Source organism: Eulemur rufifrons, chromosome 18 (assembly GCF_041146395.1).
Source record: "Eulemur rufifrons isolate Redbay chromosome 18, OSU_ERuf_1, whole genome shotgun sequence".
Classification (NCBI taxonomy): domain Eukaryota; kingdom Metazoa; phylum Chordata; class Mammalia; order Primates; family Lemuridae; genus Eulemur; species Eulemur rufifrons.
Window position 1 is genome coordinate 31,726,043 of NC_091000.1, and position 24,183 is coordinate 31,750,225.

The 24,183-nt window shown below is 33.0% G+C and overlaps 1 protein-coding gene across 2 annotated transcripts in view; it reads left to right on the forward strand.

Annotated features, from left to right (window-relative positions):
• ABCE1 (ATP binding cassette subfamily E member 1) overlaps positions 1-24,183 on the forward strand; it is a 28,792-nt gene that overhangs the window by 2,765 nt on the left and 1,844 nt on the right. For both annotated transcript variants that reach the window (XM_069493539.1, XM_069493538.1), the window contains exons 2-17: positions 3,200-3,326; positions 4,171-4,256; positions 6,604-6,701; positions 7,711-7,828; positions 8,227-8,364; positions 8,490-8,559; positions 8,812-8,908; positions 9,757-9,846; positions 15,209-15,330; positions 17,495-17,716; positions 18,721-18,780; positions 18,880-18,938; positions 20,515-20,625; positions 20,710-20,852; positions 20,978-21,100; positions 22,552-22,663. In XM_069493539.1, coding sequence (XP_069349640.1) covers positions 3,224-3,326; positions 4,171-4,256; positions 6,604-6,701; positions 7,711-7,828; positions 8,227-8,364; positions 8,490-8,559; positions 8,812-8,908; positions 9,757-9,846; positions 15,209-15,330; positions 17,495-17,716; positions 18,721-18,780; positions 18,880-18,938; positions 20,515-20,625; positions 20,710-20,852; positions 20,978-21,100; positions 22,552-22,663 — 1,752 coding nt within the window. In that variant the 5' untranslated portion in view covers positions 3,200-3,223. The remainder of the gene's footprint in view (positions 1-3,199; positions 3,327-4,170; positions 4,257-6,603; positions 6,702-7,710; positions 7,829-8,226; positions 8,365-8,489; positions 8,560-8,811; positions 8,909-9,756; positions 9,847-15,208; positions 15,331-17,494; positions 17,717-18,720; positions 18,781-18,879; positions 18,939-20,514; positions 20,626-20,709; positions 20,853-20,977; positions 21,101-22,551; positions 22,664-24,183) is intronic.

Consider the following 24,183-nt stretch of genomic DNA (forward strand, 5'->3'; position numbering starts at 1 on the left):
AAAGCAGAAAAGAGGGATGAAAAGGCAGTTGAGTGTATTTTTTGTAGCATAGCTAGAGAAGGCTCACTGAGACATGGACAACAAAGATTTGAAGGAGTGGGCTGTGTAACTCTAGGGGGAAAAGCATTACAGGCAGAAGGAAGAAAAAGTGCCAGGATCCTGAATCAAGAACATGCCTGCGATGTGCTGGGAACAACAAGGAGCCTATGTAGCTGGAGCCAAATGAACAACAGCTAGAGAGTAGTTGGAGATGAGATCAGAAAGTCAACAGAGGCTGATCAATGCCTCATTGATTATTTTAAGGACTTTGGCTTTTACTCATACTGAGAAGTGAAACCATTGCAGGATTGAAGTAGGAGTGACACGATCTGGCTTACACTTTAAAAGGATTACTCTGGATCATGTATCTTCTAGAGATGGTGTTGGGTAGGCAGGTAGTTAGATGTACAAGTCTAGGGTTCAGGAGAGATGTCTTGACTAGAGATAGAAATTTGGAAATTTGCAACATGTAAGTGGAATTTTAAGCCATAAGACCAGAATAGAACACCTTGGGGGAATGAATATAGATGGAAAAAATGACCAACTGCTTTTAGAGCACTCTCAACATTTAGAAGCCTGGTAGGTGAGGAGTGACCAGGAAGGTAAGAGGAACCAGATTAGTGATATATCCTAGAACCAAGTTAAGAAAGGGTTTTTATCTAGTAGGAAAAAGTCATAATTTGTGTCAGATGGAATAGATTGGTCAGGTCAGTTGAGGTCTGATAATTAACCATTCGATTTAGCCATGTGAAGAACAGTAATGGTATGACAAGTTGTTTTGATGAAATGATGGGCACTAGAGCTTGGAATCAATTTCAGAGAGAAATTTGAGACACTTGAGTATAGGCAACTCTCTCAGTAGTCTTGAAGAAGGAGAAATAAAGCAGTGGGAGATGATGAATTCGAATAACAGAATGCTTGAATGCTGATGGTAAGGAGCTAGTGGAGAGGATAATTGATGATGTTAAAGACAGGAGAGAGAATTGTTTGAACATTATCCATTGGGAATGTCTTCTGGTGTACAGATAGACTTAGGGAAGTATTAATACATACAGTGTGATTGCTGGTTAGCATAAGGGTGCATTTGGGATGATGGATTTAAAGGAAGACTAGTACACAGCCTTTGGTTTTTTCCTCTGTTTTCAGCTGTATGTTATGTGTGCAGGTGAAGATTGAATTTAACCAAGATTGTGGATGAGGGTGTAAATGATTGACAATGGAATTTTAGCTGGGTAAGAAGGGAAATGAAGATTACTAGGGAAAGTGGAAATGTAGAGTAAAGAAATAGTGATAGTAGGTTTGGAGAATGGGGGGAATCAAAGGGCTGTTGAATGTAGGGGGTGAGCTGAAAAGATAGGAATGCTGGTTGGAGAATGGGGCATTTGAAATTGAGATTATGGAAAGATCATAATTATTAGTAATGACAAGGTGTAGGGTTTGACCAAAGAAATGAGTGTCTATGGTAGTGTAGAATATAAGATAATGGAGGAGAGAAGTTAATGAACTGAGAGGACAGGCTCTTAATAGAAGGATCATCTATGAGCATATTGAAATCACTAACAATTATGTCAGAAGTTGTAAAAAAGGGGGAAAGTTAGCCAATAGTTGAAATCTCACAGAATGAAAGGAAGTGATCTGATGGTCAGTAAATGACGAAAGCAGTTGGATGGTGTGAGAGGCAAAATTGATTGTTTTTAGGGAGGAGGGAAAGATGATAGTATGGAACAGCATTGAGGAGCAAGATCTCTTACGCACCTTAAAGCCTAATGATACTAATGGGTGTAAGAAAGACTTAAAGAGGTCTGCAAGGGGAAGCAGTATGTCCAAAAAAAATTAGAGTTGAGGATCACAGTAAGAAAAAGCCAACAGAAAATCTTTATAAATGAATAGTCTTGGCTTCTGGTTCTTTCATTACATATTGGAATAAACTGGAATATTAAGACACTTTTGAGCAGGCCTTGTGGCACATGCCTATTCTCTCAGCACTTTGGGAGGCCAAGATGGGAGGAATGTCTGAGCCCAGGAGTTGGACATTGCAGTATGCTATGATTGTGCCATTGCACTCCATCCTAGGCAACAGAGTGAGACCCTATCTCAAAAAAAAAAAAAAAAAAAAGATACTTTGGAATTATTTACTTAATTGCCATTATAAGGAAATTAAGGTCCAAATCACTAAGCCTAATACTGTAAAAACATTTTTAAATTTGCTTTGATCTTAATGCTATATAGTAATTACGTTTGATACATATATTAAAACTTATGAAGGCTTTAAAAATGAGCACAGTATATAATATAGTATTATACTTGGTCTCTTTTTAATTTCATTGCTGTTAGCATAAAATCCATCTGGCCGTATCACAAGTTCCCAGAGACATGCAGTTTTTGCTTTTTCCTGTTGATGAACATGATGGTTGCAGCCTTAACAATTATTTGCCATTTCCATCAGTAGGTTACAGTGGTGTGACTGAGACATCAAGTAATGCTTAGTTTCATTTCATATCTAGTTTTTCTATTTTATTGGTCTGTATTCATACACTGTTATAAGTATTAATTACTAAGGCCTTGTATCATTTTTTTTTTTTAATGTGTCTCAAGTGAAAGTTCCCCTATCCTTGTTCTGTTTCAGTTTTTCTGGCAATTGATACTTCTTTTCTTTTTCCGTAAGAACTTTAGATTTGGTTTGTCTGGTTTATTTTTTTTTCCCCATGAGATTGAATTGAATGTATAAATTTAATTAGGATTGTATAAGTTTAATTAGGATTTAAAAGGATTGAAATGTCTGATATCAACAATTTTTTTTGTAAAAACTGAGATAGCATGTCATTATATTCAGATCTTTTATGTCATTCAGTGTTGTTTTGAAAGTTTCTTGTTATATATATCATTAGGTATATTCCTAGGTGTTTTCTTTTTTGTTACTATCGTAAATGGTAATTTTCTTTCCTTATACACATCTTCTGATTAAAGTATATATGTAAAATTTGGTTTTCACAACTTTACTAGATTATTTTACTATTTTTTCAATTTTCTTATGTCTGCTGGATCATTTCATTTCTATGTAATTATTTATGTCCTCCTGTCTAACTTTTATGCCTATGAGTTATTTCTCTTAACTAATTGCATTGAATTTGCCATAATTTTGTTAATTTTTCTTTAATAGAAGAGCTGGATATTCTTTACAATTATGGCAGACAAATTAACAAGAATTGCTATTGTCAACCATGACAAATGTAAACCTAAGAAATGTCGGCAGGAATGCAAAAAGAGTTGTCCTGTGGTTCGAATGGGTAAGTTGTTCTGGGGATCATTGAAGGATAAAAGGTTTTGAAAGAAATAAATTGGTTTCATAGTTCTGTATGGGCTTTAGCATATGCTTTGTTTTCCCCATTAGTTTCTTTAAACTATGAAGATGAGAAAACTAGAGTTTGTTCTAAATTTCTTTTATTGCTTTGTGACTAAATGGTCCTATTTTTTTAAAGGAATTAGAATAATATATCAATATTTAAAAGTTTATTAACTGTGAAATCAAACCAGAGTTCAGGTTAATGGGGTAAGGGCTGCCAGAAACTTTGAGAATTGACAGTCTTCTCATGTTTAAAAAACAAGAATAAATAGCCTAATAAGAATGACTATTCTTGAAGTTTGCTGTATTTTGACAATTATATAAATTTCCAACAATTTAGAGTTGGCTAATTGTTGATAATCTTTAAGGGCTATGTTAAACAACTGTTACTTTAAATGCACTAGTGAGGTTTAGACTTACTAAATCTTAAAAGAAACTTTAGATGTCGTTTGTTATTGTCTCTCATGCTATTCAGAAATTTGATTATTAATATCCCTAATATTTAATTTTACCTGTATATTAGATGATTACATACCTTTTTGGAGTTTCACTGATCTAGCTAATATATATATTCCTTTCCAAGCGTATTTTATGAATTAAAGATTCAGGTCAGTCAGCTTAAAAATAAAAATATAAATTCAGAAATTAATTCAGAAATATACCCCCACAAAGTTGTGATTTAAGACATTATCTCAAAAATACTTCTTTGTGTGGCCTTTGTTTTTGAAAGTCTGCTTGTTTATGGAAAATCAGGGAAAATGACTTGCTTGTATTTTTTCCTTCACTAGGAAAATTATGCATAGAGGTTACACCCCAGAGCAAAATAGCATGGATTTCTGAAACTCTTTGTATTGGTTGTGGTATTTGTATTAAGGTAAGTAATTTATAACCTGAAAATGAAATCTGAAAATTCTGGATACTATGTTAAGAGTATTTTTTAAAGAGGACAAATATATATAAAGCAAATGAATAAAGAATATAAACTTAGTAAAGTGGGATTCTAACATCAGTGATATTGTTGCTTTTTTAAGTTAATTAAAACACCCTTTTTAAAAGTTATCCTTACTATACTCAACTTTGTAAAACCATTTTAAAGGAGAATTAATTTCTTTTTTCACCCGTTTATGAGCAGGACATGCTCCAGAATGTCTTTACCAGAAAGTTTTGGAAATACAGATATTAAAAAAAGACTGTCATATTAACATTTTTTTTCCAAGTCTGTATTTAATTTTAAATTCACACTTTTTAAGCAGAAATGCAACCAAGAATTTTTAAATTTAACCTGATCCTTAAGTGCTGCTTCGTGCTTCTAGTTATCCCAATAGTGTAATTTTTAAAATAGCTCAGTTAGTTTTTGTTGCATTGAATAGTTTGATTAGGCTTTTTGACTTATTAATGATGTATTTTCAGCTCTAGTTCATAAAAGAAATTTAGGAGACAGTATATGAAGTTCTTAATTTGGATATAGTTATTTGTAGATATTATTAAAAGGAGCTTCATCAGTATGGATGCCACTCTATTAATTGTTCAAATAAATCATATGCATATTTTACATTGGTTTCTGAATCCTTGGCTAAATATCCAGAAAGATTTTCTAAATAACTGAAAACATTTTCCCTTGTTTTGAAAAAATAAGCCGGAAACATTCCTTTGAGCAAACAGTCTCTTATTAGATGCCTGCCTATGTCTAGTCCATTCATAGGTACTTGGAGTCTGATTTTGAATATTATAGTTATCATCTATTCTGTTTTCTTTGCTGCTCTAAGAAAATGGGATTCCAAAATTTTGGATACATATTTGAGTAGCTGAAAACATTCTAATGAGATGAATCTTTTTGGGGATGGGGAAGTAATATATAGTTCTAAATACTAAGATACTTACAGTGTACCTTATGTATGAACAGTGTGGTTATTTTTTGCCTTGTAAATTTAAAGAAGCTTAAGTCATTTGCAACCGATAAGCATTTTATATACATTGATGAAAAGAGAATAGTGGAGGTAACTCCACTGGCAGAAAAATATAATTTATAAAAAAGTAATAGTTTTGATAACAGGGTAGAAATTACTTTATTAGAAAACAAGAGGGTTGTTTTTTTTTCTAATTCTGTATGTTCTTGTTACTTATAAAATGGAAATTCACTGAAATCTCATATACAGAGACTTTGGAATTGGTCCCCTGAGATTGACAATGTCTGCTAAACAGATCTCTGATCTGAGATTATACTATTTGGATGCACCTCTATAGTTACCTGTACTTCTGAGAAATTTTTCTAGCCACATTACCACTCGTAAATGACCTTCCTGTTCTTGCCATTCTTATTCCTTGGACATTTGCCTGGTAGATGTTCTTTGAATAAGTTTTTCGATGAATAAGTGGTTTTTTTATTTTTAACATGAATTTACTCAGAGTTGAAGCATCTTTTTCATATGGGATGGATAAGTTACAATGAAAAGACATTAATCCTTGGTCTGTGCAGACATACTAGCTAATGGTGGAACAGAAATAGCCCAAAAAAAGATAAAATCTGTGACATTAAAGGACTTTACAAGATAGAAAAGGAAGCATCCAAGGACAGGAATAATTGAAGGAAGTAGAGGGAAAGTATCTGATGTGGAGAGAATATGGAATCATATATTCAATGACCAGTTTTTTGTCTCACCTCTTAACTTTATCTAATATGTTTAAAAAACAAAACAAAACCTCTAGTTCTATAAGGTTTTTCAGTAAGTGTTACACATTCATTAAATATCTAGGATTATGCCAGTGACTAAGAAGAATATCAAATTACAGACCCTTGAACAATACAGGTTTAAACCATGAGGGTCCACTTATATGTGGATTTTTTTCAACCAAACTTGGATTGAAAATACAGTATTCGCAGGATGCAAATCCCGAAAACAGGCAGGGCTGACTTTTTTGTGTACTCGGGTTCTGCAGGGTCAACTGCAGAACTTGAATATGCACAGATTTTGGTATATGCAGGGGTCCTGGAACCAGTCCCCTGCACATACCGAGGGATGACTGGAGTTGATATGATTCCAGTCTTCAAGAAACTTAATTTTTATTTTTAAGTAAATAAGAAAAGGAAACAGTATTTCACGTCTTTGTGAAACTCCCATATTTGGAAGATTGCTTATTAAAATATTCTTAATCTATCCATTTTAATCATGTGTATATTTCTATAAATTAATACAAAATTAATTCTTTACTTTAAATAACAGAAATGCCCCTTTGGCGCCTTATCAATTGTCAATTTACCAAGCAACTTGGAAAAAGAAACCACACATCGATATTGTGCCAATGCCTTCAAACTTCACAGGTATATTTTCACATCAACATTCCTCTTTACTTCTGTCAAGTTAAGAGTAGTATACATTTAGAATTATCAGAGAAGTGCAAAAATGGGGAAAAAATGACATTAACCATCCACCAAAGGGAAATACAGTCTAATAACATCATGCACAATCATATTATATATGTCAGTGGTTCATTCTGGCTAACATTAGAATTACCTGGGAGACTTCTTAAAACCGCTGATGTCCAGGTTTCAGCCCAGTTGAATTACTTCGTAATCTCTGGATATAGGTTCTGGACCTTAGTAAATTGAAAGAGTCACAGATAATTCTAATGTACAATCAGGACTGAGAATCACCGTTGCTTGTATTGCCCTTATCCCCAAAATAACTTTTAAGGAAACTTGTCTTTGATTTTGTTTATTCATTAATTTTATGATATACAAAGAATATCACTTTGAACTTGTATATATATTATTAAATCACAAACAAGTCCTTAGTTCTTTGTGGTTTTTAATCTGCTGAACACTAATATTTTGATCTGGGAGTCTAGATTTTACTAATAAAAAGGTATTTCTCAACCTGCCAGCTTTAAAGGGCCTGCTGCAGCAGGGAGAATGAAGTGGAATATTTCTGGTTGATGTGGTACTTCTCTCCTTGTAAGTAAATGGCAGGCCAGAAAAAAAAGACAGTGTGAGGTTGCACCTGCTATGTAATTTTGTACCAAAGCATTTTGTTATATATTAAAACTGAACCTTATATGTAAAGAAGAAATGTTACTTTAGAATGGACTTTGAATGAAAATTGAATAAATAAAACTTGGAGTAATGTTGGTCATGAATGCATTTCTAACAATTAACAGTTAATTTTGGCTGATTTTTTTTTTCTAATAGCCAATAATATCTGGCATATATTCTTAGCTTATTAATGGATGTGTGTGAAATGCAAGCGCATTAAAATACATCATTCTGATATTATGTAGCTTTTTCTGTCTAAATCTGAGTTTTGTTTTTTATTTTCGTATATTTAAAACAGGTTGCCTATCCCTCGTCCAGGTGAAGTTTTGGGATTAGTTGGAACTAATGGTATTGGAAAGTCAACTGCTTTAAAAATTTTGGCTGGAAAGCAAAAGCCAAACCTTGGAAAGTATGATGTATGTATTGCCACCTTATAAAAATTAATCTCTTGAGTTGGTTTTATGAGATTTTGAGGGGGGGTGGTGTGTATGTGGTTTTCTTTAATGTTCTTTTCAAGATTATTGGTAGAATTAAGCTAAGAAACTATATAGATAAAGCTCTTTCGTTCCTTTTTAATAAAAATCTGTTAGTGCTGCTTAACTGAAAATTCTGAGTTTCCTTAAGGAAACTGATAGTTGTTAGGCCTTAAAAGAACGATAATTGTTAGGCCTTCATGTGAAATTAATTCTGCCTCCAATTTTAAAGAGAAGCCAGAAGTATTCTACTTGGACATATATTCTATTTCATTTGGCATTCATCCTTTTTGCAATTGTATTATTAGTTTAAATTTATATAATTATAAATATATTTTTAGGATCCTCCTGACTGGCAAGAGATTTTGACTTATTTCCGTGGATCTGAATTACAAAATTACTTTACCAAGATTCTAGAAGATGACCTGAAAGCCATTATCAAACCCCAATATGTAGACCAGATTCCCAAGGCTGCAAAGGTGAGTTGCTTTTTAATATACTTTATTGGTGGAGGTATAAAAGATTTATCAAAGTAAACTTGTTTTACTTTGTGATTCTTTTTAATATTGAAGAAAAATAGTGGTAACTATTTCTGGTATGACAGGGGACAGTGGGATCTATCTTGGACCGAAAGGATGAAACAAAGACACAGGCAGTTGTATGTCAACAGCTTGGTAAGTTTATGTTTTATGTATATGTATTTTAACAAGCCCTGAACTTAAGTCATGAGGGTACACATCTTTATATGGATTACTGAAATAAATGGGAAAATGCTCTAGTAATTGTCATATTTACTTTTTATGTCACACAATTTTCAACTGAAATACCATTCAAACTCAGAATGATGACACGCAGTATACGTGTATCCTGGAAGAGGTAAAATAAAATTTATAACATTGAGTTTAATGCCTCTATGTTCTTTGTAGATTTAACTCACCTTAAAGAACGAAATGTTGAAGATCTTTCAGGAGGAGAATTGCAGAGATTTGCTTGTGCTGTTGTTTGCATACAGAAAGCTGATATGTAGGTTACTTTAAAATTTTTATCTTAATCTTTATTTTAGAGATTTTATTTGTGATGCTGCTACTAAAGGAGTGGTTTTGAGAGAAATTAATAGAAATGGTATCTAAGGTTCTAATTTTGAGGTGAGATGTTAAAGAGGTTGTGCATCCACTACCCATTTTCCCTGTTATTTTTCCTGTAGGAGGGGGAAAACTCATTTACTTAGATAAGTAGTTTATAACTTACGGGTTCTAGAGCTTTAATGTAAAGTCACTTGTTTATAATTTAAGCCCATTTTTTATATAAAGGTTTTTTTTGTTTTGTTTTGTTTTGTTTTGTTTAAGACTTAAGCTCTCCAACTAGGCCAGCGAACTTTTTAAATACCTAAAGCAAAACATGAGATCTTTGAGCTAGATCAGGGTGACATGCCATGTGAGAGAAAAGAAGTGAAAGGCAATTTTCTTTCCTACCTGTTAGTGCTTCTCTTCTCCCAGATGTTTATTGCTCCCATCTTTTTCCACATTTCTACTCTGGCATGCAGTGCCCTCCAAAAGATTCTGCTGGCTAGCTCTCCAGACTACTTCAGACTGCATCGGAATATTTTTCATAAGTAGGTACCATTTTGTAATTAGCCTCATCTGATAGGCTCTCCCCAACCTTGGTATACAGTCCTGCTTTTGCTGATATTTTTCCTTCTTCTACTTCTGAACAGAATACAGAAAATTTTACTGTTACAGGTAGAATTTTTGCTAGTATTTGGGGACGTTTCTGTTAGTAAATCAGAAGCTGTTGATATTACAGTGCTTAGAGTTAACATGTAAAATAGAATGTCTTATTTATTTGCTCTTTTTTCTCCTTTTTTTTCATAGTTTCATGTTTGATGAGCCTTCTAGTTACCTAGATGTCAAGCAGCGTTTAAAGGCTGCTATTACTATACGATCTTTAATAAATCCAGATAGGTAAGTAGAGATCTGGAATATCACTGTGTTGTTTTGTATGGGAGTTTTATAGATTTGTAGAGATTAAACACTAGGACTGTCAGTTTCATGTCCGTGTTTTCATGTTGGTTGTTTGTAGCTACCCCCTGAATTTACCTTCCTTTATCTGGAACAGAGGTTCTTGGTGCAAGATTCATTTACTTAGACCCCTGTTTTTAGGATCCCTAGGAATATTCTGAAATGATATACAAGTTGTGGCATTTATGTATGGCTTTCTGAGAAGCAGATCCTTAGCTTTTACCAGTTCCTTAACTCTCTCTCTCTCACACACACACACACACACACACACACACACACACACAGAAATTCGGAACATTGTAAGAATCACTAGAGTAATTCTGGTTGTTCAAAATCTTGCTGACTAAAAGAGAGTTTTTAATAACCTCTGTTAAGTAGTCATAATACCCTGTATTTTATTTATAGAGTGCTTTTGTTGTTTGTGGCTTTTTTAAATATATAATCTCATTTGATCCTCATGGTAATTTTTTAAGAAACTTTAGGTGGTTGTCACATTTTGCAGATGAAGAAGCCAAAGGTCAAAAAAGCTAGTTATAAATTTACTACATGACAAAGCTATGACCATAACCTAGGGATTTTCTTGTGTGTGCAGCATTTTCTATACCATACTGCCTCTCCTTAGTAACTGATTTAATAAATATCCTTTTAAGGCTGGGCGCGGTGGCTCACGCCTGTAATCCTAGCACTCTGGGAGGCCGAGGTGGGCGGATCGTTTGAGCTCAGGAGTTCGAGACCAGCCTGAGCAAGAGCGAGACCCCATCTCTACTAAAAATAGAAAGAAATTATATAGACAGCTAAAAATATATATAGAAAAAATGAGCCGGGCATGGTGGCACATGCCTGTAGTCCCAGCTACTCGGGAGGCTGAGACAGGAGGATCCCTTGAGCTCAGGAGTTTGAGGTTGCTGTGAGCTAGGCTGATGCCACGGCACTCACGCTAGCCTGGGCAACAGAGTGAGACTCTGTCTCAAAAAAAAAAAAAAAAAATCCTTTTAAATACATAGGTGATCTTGCAAGAAAACAAGAGAAATCCTAAGTGATCAAAAACCAAAGTGAGAACTACAAAGAGTAGAGATAAGAGCGTGACTTTTCAGATGTTGCTGGTCTCTGTAATAGGTCTTGGGTTTTAGTACCCACTTCTGGACAAGAAGCAAGGCCTTATATTGGATTGTCACACATAAAATGCCAGGACTCTCAAAGGACTGCTTCTCAACAGAAGAACAAATTGCCTGTCAGTGCATGGAGATAATCAAGGAAGCATGTCACTCACTGAGCTTGTTAAGAGTGGAGGGATGGCTCCCTTTCAAATCTCTATTCATGGTCCAGCAGCTTGCATGGCTCTGGAATTGAAAGTTATATAACCAGTGGAGTCTATGAACCTTCAAGGTGAGAAAGTAACATTAAAAAAGGGTCCTGGAATTTTAGTTTTATGGTGTATAGCAGAAGCAAATATAAAATTACTCTGGAGGAATATGCCTTCAACCCTGGTTTCCTCAGACACAGGCTCATCAGCATGAGCTCAAATCTATAAATTATAAAATTTATAACTTACAGGAGGAAACGGTCTACAAATTAGTCAGCAGATATTATCAGACAGCAGGATTAGACCTTCAGGAACTTTGGGTGACATTCTAAAAGAAGCTATAAAATAATATTTAAAAGAATTCAGAACCCTGCGGATATGATGCTACCAGAAAAAAAAAAAAAAGCAATAGGTAAATGTTCAAAAACCTAAACAAATCTAGAAATTAAAAAGTATGAGAACATTAAAAACTCATTGGACAGGCTAAACAGGTTAGGAACAGCAGAAAATAGCATTAGAAACCTGAAAAGTTGATCTGAGGAAGTCACTAGAATATAGTAGAGAAAGAATGAGATTGAAATCCAGAAGGGAGGTTTAGAAACATGAAGAATGGAATGAGGAGACATTCACATATATCTTAAGAACCTGAAACTTAAAGACGTGAAAGGATTATTTATGGGTGACAATTTTTCAGAATCGATGAAAAGTTCAGCTCCCTAGATTCAAGGAGCACAAGTCCTACACAGGATAAATAATCCACCTAGAGATTTCAGAGTGAAGCTTAGAGTGTCACAGATAAAGCCACAATGGTATTTGAGCCAAATTGTAGCCATAATTTTCACTCCATACACATGCGTGGGCATTATGTTAGGCACTTTGGGGAATGTAAGTATAAAAATGTAGTCCCAGTATTCAAGGACTTCAGAATGTGGTGAAGAAAAGAATACACATGTACCATGGAGTCCTGAGAAGAATACATAAGTAACTCTCAATTCAAGCCCCTTTTTATAAAAATATTTTTAAAGCCCTTTATTATACTAAAATGAAAGTCATAGGTAATATTATCTAACTTCATATATGACTTTAAAGATATCAAATAATGTCTTAACTACAATAAAAAGGAGAACTATAAGAGGGAAGTAATTTACAACCAGTATTTCAGTGTGTAACGATTCTGGCACAACTCTAGTAAACAAGACATCAGGTGCAGGTGCTTACACCCACTTATAATGAAAAAATATAAAGTTAAGAGATCAGGAGCTATTCTATATAGTTAAGATAGGAACATGAGTAAATAACAAGGTGTGGATGAATCTCAGGGAGAAGAACTTCTGAGGAAAAGTTTTTCTACAAAAGACTTTGCTATTTTATGAGAGAAATGGTAATAACCTTAATTATAACTGGAATAACATGTTAAGACAAATTAGATTAACAAAATTGAGAAAATACTTAGACATTTCACAAGTATGGTCGTCTTATTTCTAGGTTATAGCATTAAAATCTCTATGTAGAGATAGATTGATGATAAAGAGTCGTAGGAAATACATCTTTATCCTGAAATTCTCCTATGTATCAAGGCATACATTCAATCTTTAATGCTATAAAAAGATTTTGGAGATCATATACTTGGATAAATAATGAGGAATAGAGAGAAGTATAGATTGGGGAAAGGAACAGTGATTTAAGTAGTTTTATAATTTGACCTCAAAACATTATCAGTAAGATTGGAGACTAAAAGGTAACCCCAAAACTAATTGCAGGGTGTAAATCTTTATAACATAGATTTCTTACTGTGCTACAGATTTCTTTTCTTTCCAAACCTTCAGAAAACAGAGTGGCTGACCTAAATCATTTTTATATTTTGGACTTCTTTATGCGTAAACTCCATTTGAAAGGGAGGGAGGCAAGAGATTTGACCTACTTTTTTTCTTCTTTTCAAAGCAAATTAAAAGCCACTAAATACTGTGCTCCCTCACGCTGGGTCTTAAAGGAAAGCATAGGATTTTAATGGCAAAAAGTAGAGGAGTATTCCAGATAATGGATCAGTGCCAGCAAAGACACCAAGGCAGGATGAGTGTATCAGCTCACCTAGGTGATTTGCCATTTTTGTTGATACAACCACCATTGTGTTAGGAAACATTTCCTCCTAATTTTCCCTTTTCATCTTAGACTTGCCCCCATTCTTTTTTATTCTTTTACCACCGAAGACTTGGATTACTGTCTTAGAGTCCCAAAATAACTATGGATTTTTCTTCTTGCCAGATTACTCTTTCTGAAATGTTTTTTCAAGTCATTCTCAGTTTACAACTGTTATATAGCCTCTAGACATCTGTAGTTATTTAAATTTTCATTAATTGAAATTAAAAATTCATTTCTTCAAACTAGTTACATCCCACTTATGGCAAATGGCTACCATATGGGGTATTACATAGAGATAGAACATTGTCATAATCATAGAAAGTTCTACTGGACCATACTGTTTCAGAACCTACCATTTTTCTCATTGCCAGTTAGCTTTAGTCCATATTCTTTTGTCATTCCACATTATTAAATATCTATTTAGGTTATAGCATAAGACTAAAGTCACAGGGGTGCTAAACTGTATTGCTCTCCCTTTAATATGTTTATGGGCAAGTTAGAGGAGTACTCATAATAAAAGTCCAAATATTAGTTAAGATACTTGTTATGGGGGTTCAAGAATGGGAAAAAGTTCATTTGCATGAAATGTATTTATAAAAAAATTATTCCTACAGGAAGTAGGGTTTAAGGTGAACCTTAAAGGGTTAAGTAGGATTTCAACAGGTGAATATTTAGACAAGAGAATATTTAGAAAAAGAATAGCCTCTCATACACAAAGAAATGAAGAAGTGGATTATTCAGAAACAAAGATCTATTTTTTTCAGTGTTTTCTGTGTATAAATTAAGTAACAGAAAGATAGCTAAAGTTTTGGAAGGCCTTAAAAGAAAGTCTAAGGACCTGAAGAAAATGAGATTTGTCAAAAATCTGTAGCAGAATTGAAAGATATGAGAACCTGAGCTAGAATTTAGGCAGAGAAGGAAAAGGATGAAATTGACACACAAGACACTGTTAATTTAAGAAAGAGTTCACAGACTTGGCAATTTAAATACTATATGTCAGTGGAAATAAAATGAGTCATTTTTGGTGGAAGTGATAATTCCATTAATACAAATATGGAGTGTTTTTATTTATGCAAGAAGCTGATACATTAAATTCACATTTGAGATGTCTACAGGACTTTTTAAAATGTTGAACTAAGTTGAAATGGGAATAAAGTGCTGCATAAAAGCTTCATGGTTATTACTGGCCTAATAACTTCTCTAGCAATATTTTATCACTTCATTCAAATCTGCTCGTTTAAGGTTCACATCATATCCCATTTCGTTCATATAGTGTACTAGAGCTCCAGTACACACTGACTTTCACTGGAGTTTATTATTTATAGAACTCATTTTGCCACATAGTCTGTTTCATATCTATTTCTTGTCTTCCCAGCTAAATTAAAAGTTCTGAGGTTAAAGATTCTGTCATAATTTTTCTCCATGTGTCGCCTACTCCAGCTAACATGAGACAAGTACAGGGCATAATACATACAAGTAGAGGGCATAATATATAAGTTGAATAGCATAATATTCAAAAAGTTTAGGCCACATCTAAATTAAATCTATTATAATTGGTTTTCTCTGTAAAGTTTATTTTAAAATATGTTCCTTATTAGCAAAACACATTTTATATATAGTTATGTATAAACTTTCATGAACATTTTTTTTTCTTTTAGTTTAGGGAAACATTTTTAAAGATGGACATTGATAATGAGCATTTTTAAAGAAAATGTTTTGTGGCTTTTGCTTAATTTTTTTTATGCTTAATATTTTTAAAATATATTCTGAAATTTGCAACTGTAGTAAAAATGGTTATGTAAGAGTTTCAGCTGATTATATGTTATGTTAATTTTAAAAATAAAAAGATGTTTTGATTTTCAGATATATCATTGTGGTGGAGCATGATCTCAGTGTATTAGACTATCTCTCTGACTTCATCTGCTGTTTATATGGTGTACCAAGTGCTTATGGTGTTGTCACTATGCCTTTTAGTGTAAGAGAAGGTAACTTGAAAAACTGTTTTCACATATACTGTATTCTCTTCCACTCTAATGCTTATAAAATGTATTACGGACATTAAGTAGTTTTATGCTGCTCTAATACTATTTACCTAAAACTCTGGTCTCTTAGAACTTAATCACTGAGCAGAATGTATATATAAGGTTATATAAAACATTTTTTTGGTAGAATTTTCTGTTGGGGGAGCAAAGAAATGCAATTTTACCCTTTTTTGCTTTATTAAAAATCTTGTATATTTTGGTTTCTGCACTATTTTTTGTCATCTTCAAATTTATCTTTGACGGGCCTTATACCAGCGATGAAACTTTTAAAATTCATTCAGTGCTCATTTTGTTTTCATGTTTCAAATTTATGTGTAATCTGTATCCTAAATTTGTAGAACTAAGGCTAAAAGTCTAATAAGACAGTTTAATAAGTGTATTAAAATTGTCATTTATTCCCTCTGCTAAGCAAAAGTAGAAACTAGCCTACTACTAAGTGGCTCCTGAAACAAGTACCAGTGCACTCTCCACCTTGCATATCATTTTCCTTTTAATTTCTTTCCCATTTCCTTTCACTGGTGCCTTCTATTTTATCTTATATTGCTTTTTTCCATCTGTTTCTTAACCTGACAATTCCAACCAGTAAAAGGCTAGAGCTGTTTATTCTGTATTTGGGGAAAAAATACCATAATTCTAGAAAAAGAATAGCAGGTTCCTTTTTTTTTTTTTTTTTTTTTTTTTAACACTTGAGAACCTTACTCTACATATATAATAGTTCTAGAATCAGATCAGTAATCATATGGGTACTTGGCAATCATTCTTCACAATTCCAGTTTAAATGCCATGTCTCTAAAGACATGCCATTCAATAAATGGTTCCTGGTGAGCTTTTTAATATGCCTCATTGTTAAAACAATTGAATTAAGAAACTGCATTCAGTCTCGTTTTCCTTTAATGTACTAAAATTAATGCAGCATATGTAAAAGCTTTCTATGAATTATAAAGGTGATTATAGTTTGGACTCATTTTCAAATTAATAAGACACACATTATAATAGGAATGTAAAGACTGATTTACTATGTTTTTTGAACAGAGTTATTTCTTTGAGCCTTCATTTCCTCAAATGATAAATTAGGCACATGGATTAAGTCAGTGGCTGCTGATGTTCCTATGAGTTTATGTTTGGATTTAATTTTTAATTTCACATTCATTATTATTAAATAGCTTAAGATTTTTAAAAAATGCTGATATTGGCAAAATAAATGTATCTGATCATTTGTTCTATTAGCAAAAATTTATTGAACACCATGTTCTAGGCTGAGGATACAGGCCCCGTGATGTGGCCCTCAATTCCAAATGTAATGTGTTAACATGTTTAGACTCTCTTTCAAGACCTTCCAAAACTTCAGCTACTATCTTTCTTTTATTTAACTTATATATAGCTAAGAATACAGGTTTTTCATGGTTTCTCAAGTAATCCACTTTTTCAATTCTGCATGCCTGCCATTGTAGATCTTATAATTTTATTAGGAAGGGATTCTGGTATATTGGTTTACTTTCACTTATTAAAATATTTTGATAATGGCGGTTGTCTTTGTACAGTGAAGCAAAAAAAGTTAAATGAAATTAATACATTATTCAATTTCTTATGAACCTTTAAAATCTGAAAAAAAGCAGTAAACTGAAACTTTTCAAAGTGTATGGTTATCTCTTGTGAAATGGAATATTCATAACTTATTTATTTAAAAGTTTATCCTCCAGACTTTTACATCAGTATTACATCAGTCTATGAAAATATTCTTACCTACTTGTCATTTTTAAGAAAAATAGCAATTTCTGATTTAAAAATAAAGCAGAAATATATGCTGTCTTTTGCATAAAATCTGATGGGGGAAAAAATCACATAATAATGAAAAGATGTACTTCTGGGCTGGGGGGACACAAACATATATATGCATGAATTATGTAAATTTATATACATGAAAAACTGTGTTGTCACTTCATTATATGCAGACCTGCTTATCGAAAATCCACATAAATTTAAAATCTGTACATAGATGGCTTCCAAGAGAGCCTAGGATTTTGGCTTTTATATGATGATTTCTTGCTTTAGAAGTTTAGTCTATAATTGATTTTTGCTAATCTATTAACAATTTTATTTCCAACAGGCATAAACATATTTTTGGATGGCTATGTTCCAACGGAAAACTTGAGATTTAGAGATGCATCACTTGTTTTTAAAGTTGCCGAGACAGCAAATGAAGAAGAAGTTAAAAAGATGTGTATGTATAAATATCCAGGGATGAAGAAAAAAATGGGAGAGTTTGAGCTAGCAATTGTAGCTGGAGAATTTACAGATTCTGAAATCATGGTAATGCTGGGGGAAAATGGTAAGTCAAGTTTTCCTTATTTTGTGATATGTAAAGAAGTCTTTTCTGTTTATCAAGCAAATTAATTTTAATTGTTCCATGGAAAACTGAATCCGTGATAGGGCTTCAATATGGGTTTTGAATCCATAAATTTCTCAGTATAGCTTTACATTTTTGTAGTATTATATAATTTAATCTCACTGTCATTCAATCAAGTGAATATTTCTTACTTTGTTTCATAACCTCCAGTGAAAAATCAGATGTGTTTTCTCAGCTGGTTCTCCTGCATGTAAATTAATAAGGTAGTCATCTTGCAAACTGACTAGGAAGGAAAGGATAAATTGGTAATTCAGAAATAGTCTGGTTTAAACAAATTTTCCTTGTACACCTCCATTTGGAACTTTTCTTATTTTAAATCCTGGGCAATCTATCTTTGTAAGTAGTTGTATTACTAACATTTTTAATATTAAATTATCATAAGTATAGTTATAAGATAAATTAGACTGCTAAATATATGGTCTTGTTTTCATGATTTGAAAAAATTATTTGAATTGTTAATCTTACAGCGTACAAAACTGTAGAAGCAAATGGTTCAATGTATCGGTCTTTAGTTAGCAGGAATTTTTAATTGGGTTGTAATTTAAATATTTCATGTAAATGAACTTTAAAATGTTGGTATCTATTTATAAAACAACCTATACTGTCTTAATACATTGTGTGCATTGATAATATAGCAAATTAGTCATTTAAAACTATCCTAAGACTTAAACTTTATAGATCTACTGTTTATTAACATGGTCATTATAAGCTTTGACTAGTCTTTATTCCTCCTAATTAGCTTAGAATGATACGGGAGAAGCGAATTATGAAAAATTAAGTATTTTTCTATACAAGCTTTATAATTCAGTAGTGTCAGTGTATAGCTTTCATATAAATTCCTCAGTTAAAACCAAGTAGGGGACATAGTGATTTCCTCTAAATGTGAAACATCTTTCAAGGCAATTTGTTATGTGTTCTGTTGCCAGGTACGGGTAAAACAACATTTATCAGAATGCTTGCTGGAAGACTTAAACCGGATGAAGGAGGTACAGTTGTAAATGTAGAGTCTTTTTATTCCATTCTCTTAGTAAAGTTTAAAGATCTGGGCGGTTTTTAGTGTCTCATGTATTTGCATTATTTTGCAGGAGAAGTGCCAGTTCTAAATGTCAGTTATAAGCCACAGAAAATTAGTCCCAAATCAACTGTGAGTTGTTATTCTTTTATATACTTATTAAAGAAAATTTTATATATATGTCTATAGCTTTAATCTTTTACTGTATTAAAATTTTTCTCCAAATTAGATTCTGTACAGTTTTATTGAAAGTTACTAATAAAGGTATTAAGACTATAGTCCTTGATTCATTTCACTACTAGGAATATGCTTTTAAAGTCTCGTGTCTTTTTCCAGAATAAACCTTTTAAAACCTAATGTATTTTGTGCTACAAATGACAACATCAAGAAAGTGAAAAGGCCACCCACAAGATGGGAGAAAACATGTGCACTTGTATCCAGAATATATAAAGAACTCTTATAACTCAATTTGAATGAGCAAATGTCCTTTCCCCAAAAAAGGACATTTTTCCAGATATACAATTGGCCAGTAAGCACATGAAAAGATGCTCAGCATCATTAGTCATTAGGGATATGGAAATCAAAACCGCAGTGAGACACCACTTTATACCTACTAGGATGACTAAGTTCAAAAATACAATGACAGATATTGGTGAAGGTGTAAAGAAATTGCAGTCTCATACATTGCTAGTGGTAATGTAAAATGGTGGAACCACGTGGAAAAATCTGACAGTTACAGAAACAATTAAACATAGAGTTAGCATAAGAATCAGCAATTCTTATTAGCATATCCCAGCAGTTACAAAAACTAAAAAAACAAAAGAAAAAGAAATAAAATGAGGAAAAATTAATTTTTAAAAATTACAAAAAAAAAAAACAGTCCTGCTTTTAGGCATATACCCAAGAGCACTGAAGACCTATCTCAGCACACAGACTTGCACACAAATGATTACGACATTATTCATGATTCAACATTATTCATAAGGCTAAAAGGTGGAAACAAATGTCCCATCAGCTGATGAATGAATAAACACAAATGTGTTATATCCATATAATTTAATAGTATTCAGCTATGAAAAGAAGTGAAATACTGATAAATGGTTCAATATGGATAAACCTTGAAAACATTATGCTAAAGTTAATAACCTCTTTTGATTTCTGCAGAGGTTGTAATGAACTCCTTAACTACGGTACTACACTCGGTACCTTAATGCTCACTTTGTTACACCTATTTGACATGGCTTAGGTTACAATAAAAGTTTTATCATTGATATTTACTATAAGCTTAGCTTTAAATTCTCAAATTCAGCCTTATCCTGAAATAGCATGCAAAAAGCATTTTAGGATTTATCATAGCACATTATCGTGCATTTTGTGTCATCTCTTACTGATTGCCTAAATTCGCTTGACACCCACACTTTGACCTCCAGAATTTCTACTCTCACATGATTTCTCCCCTGAAACATTCATCATTTGCTTATTTCTTTCTAATTTCAAGATTACTATTGCCTTTTTACATGTTGGATATAATGAATTTGTAATAGAAAATCTCTAACCATGCCACAAATAATAAGCATTAAAAATGTGGTTGATATCTGTTGGTGGCAAATTGTTATACTTTTGCTCTGGAGCTTAACTTTTGTCAAGATTCATAAATAGAAGAGTACTGAAATTATATCATTTAAATACTTCTATCCATTAAAAACAGGGAAGTGTTCGCCAGTTACTACATGAAAAGATAAGAGATGCTTACACTCATCCACAATTTGTGACTGATGTAATGAAGCCTCTACAAATTGAAAACATCATCGATCAAGAGGTAATTTAACATTTATTTTCTTTTAATTTTATTATTTAAAATTTTGTATGTCTTTATATGGTTTGCTAACCTCTCTCCAATTAGGTACAAACATTATCTGGTGGTGAACTGCAGCGAGTGGCTTTGGCCCTTTGCTTGGGCAAACCTGCTGATGTCTACTTAATTGATGAACCATCTGCATATTTGGATTCTGAACAAAGACTGATGGCAGCTCGGGTTGTCAAACGGTAAATGTCTTGCTCATAATAGTAATACTTTTGGTTATGTATACTGGCATAAAGTGTGCTTAATATAACATCTGAATGTTTTATGATAAAAACCTATAAAAGATTTCAAAATCATTGTGTTTTAGTTTCATACTCCATGCGAAGAAGACAGCCTTTGTTGTAGAACATGACTTCATCATGGCTACCTATTTAGCAGATCGGGTCATTGTTTTTGACGGTATTCCATCTAAGAACACAGTGGCAAACAGGTAAAATTACTTTTTAAAATGTTCAAAGCTAACTATAAGTTCTAACAATTAGGAAATAATTAAATTTTACATTTTCCAGTAAGTTTATAAACATTAAAGTCATACCACTTTCATTTTTAATAAAAAGTCAAAGAACCAAAAAGTCTAAACCTGATTCTGTGACTCCACAGATTATTTATATTGAATATTGGATGGGACCAGGTAGAGTAGTAGTTTTTTGACTACAGTATGCAATCCCTGACCCAGGGGTATAAACACACAGAGCTCTGGGTCCCTCACCTTTTCTTTCAGCTTAACCTTTATCTGCTTTATTATTTGAATTTCCAGAAAAGGAATTTGTTTTTACAAATAATTTCTTAAAAGCTGTTAATGCTATACATGACAGAAAAAAAAAGAAAGATCCAAAGAAACATTATTTGCCCCACTTATACTGACAGTGATAATTCACAGTAGGTCCCAAATATCTGGTCTTGATCTAATGCAGAGTTAAAATGAATTATTTTATCTTTTTCTCCTCTTTCCTCCAATTTTTCCTAATTACCTTGATTGTGAACACTTGCAATACAGAGAAGCCTAACATTCAAATCAGGTTATGAGGTAATTCTTTTACCTTTAGTGCTAAAACCTATATTAGGTTGAACTATATGAAATTACCAATATTCAAACATTTTGACCTAGAAAATAGTAGTTTCATGTGGTTCCAGTATATTTTCTGATATTGGAGAGGGAGGAATGGAATTGCTGTTTGAATAATTCATCTAAGGAATGAAAGTGTTTTACTGGGTGAGATTCTTCCTCGAATTTGTTTTTTTTTTAAATTTGTATATCAGTTAATGAGAATAATATATTTCTCGAAGATTAGGCAAATTTCTTAGAATATATAAAGCTTATTTATTCACATAATGATTCTCCCTTTGTATTTACAAAATGCTGAAAATGTTCCACATGTGTGTCATGGTTTGGCATGATTTAAGACCTAGCTTGGGTGAAAAAGATGCATAAAGCATAGAAATTTAAAAAGGAGTTATTACTGAAAACCACTATGTAGAAGTACATACTCCTTCCAATGCTAAGTTTTTAATGTAAATGTAACTTTTTGTTAAATTGTCTCTCCCTTAAAAATGGCAGCTTTGAGATTCTATAATCTCCTTATTGATGATCTTTTGTTTTTCTAAGGTAGTACTTCTGTCTTAAATGTTTTTTTTTCCAGAGCAGAAATACAGGTTAAACTGTGTGTGTTTTACACAAAAATATTATAGCCAAGAAAACTATATAGTTCAAGGAAAGCCATTTCTGAACATAGCATTTACAATATGTTGCGATTATACTGTTATACAGATGATTTATGATTAGGGATTTAAGGGAATAGTGATTCTTAATACTCTTCATCTAAAAAGGCAGTTACATTTGGGGAATAAAATTTAATCAAAATTGATCTTTTTTCCTCCTAGTCCTCAAACCCTCTTGGCTGGCATGAATAAATTTTTGTCTCAACTTGAAATTACGTTTAGAAGAGATCCAAACAACTATAGGCCACGAATAAATAAACTCAATTCAATTAAGGTATGTGGAAAAACTATCTTAAATCATGGACGTCTGTCTCAGTATAAACAATTAAAAGACTGTTTCTTTATTTTTTTATTTTTTTTTTTTGAGACAGAGTCTCGCTCTGTTGCCCAGGCTAGAGTGAGTGCCATGGCATCAGCCTAGCTCACAGCAACCTCAAACTCCTGGGCTCAAGCGATCCTCCTGCCTCAGCCTCCCGAGTAGCTGGGACTACAGGCATGCACCACCATGCCCGGCTAATTTTTTCTATATATATTTTTAGCTGTCCATATAATTTCTTTCTATTTTTAGTAGAGGTGGGGTCTCGCTCTTGCTCAGGCTGGTCTCGAACTCCTGAGCTCAAACGATCCGCCCACCTCAGCCTCCCAGAGTGCTAGGATTACAGGCGTGAGCCACCGCGCCCGGCCAAAAGACTGTTTCTTTAAAAATCAAAACTGCATTTCAATAATTCTAAAATTCATGTTTTTTACATTTTAAGACCTGATAGTAACTTCAGTTTTTTAAGCAGCAATTGTGATGTAGCTGCCATTGCTGCATGGACTCAGGCAGAGCTGTGCATGTTGTCCCTTGAGTTGTACGCACGGTTGTACTACTTGTGCTAATTGCCATTCACAGTGTCTTGGAAAGAGTATACTAATTCACCATTGAAGTGAATTTTTTAAGAATGCCTTAACCAATTTCTCTTATGTTTCTTATGTTTTTCAATACATGGTAAAAATGTATATTTTAAAATTTTAAACAAGCTTTTTTGATGAGGAAAACATTGTGTTAGCTTAATAGTGTTTTTTCTGTCTTTGTAGTACATAAAATAATTATGTGCCCTATACTTGATTAGTCTGTGAGATATGGTATTTGTTTTTTAAAGGCAGAAATCTTTTGGTTGCTTCAAAAAAAAGAAAGTGAATGAACTTAAGAGCATTTCTGCTGTTCTTAGTATCACCTGCAGTGTCTACCTAAAATATTTACATTTCATTGCCCTGTATGCATCATCCTCATATTTAAAAGCTTTAGAAGTGTGTTATATATACCTCTGCTGTAGCATTTATTTTCCTGTTTATAGTCCTAGCTTTGATGTAAACCATGAGCTCTTGGGAGGCCAGAGGCAAAGTCATCTTGCATATCATTATATTCTTAAGCACCTAACATAATGTCTGGATGCCTCTAGCCTTCACTGTATATTTTGTTTATAAGTGATTGATACTACTCCCTGGCCAGGATAAAGAAATGGTAAGTTTTGAGGTGAAATTGAAGAGTGTTCTCCATTCTGAAAAGCATATTAAGCAGAAAAGAGAACAGGAATTTCTTTTGAAGCATTATGAACACTTTGTATTATCATTTTCTTGTGTAGATGCATGGTTCTGTCCTCAGGTACAGCTGTTAATCATTTCTATATGCCCACTCATTTTAGGTAGTCATACCTTAATCCTAATAAGGGAACAGGTGGGCAAGTAGGTAGATGGATTGTGACTGGCCAGTCTATAAACAGATTTGGGAAAAATTTTTTTTATATATATTTT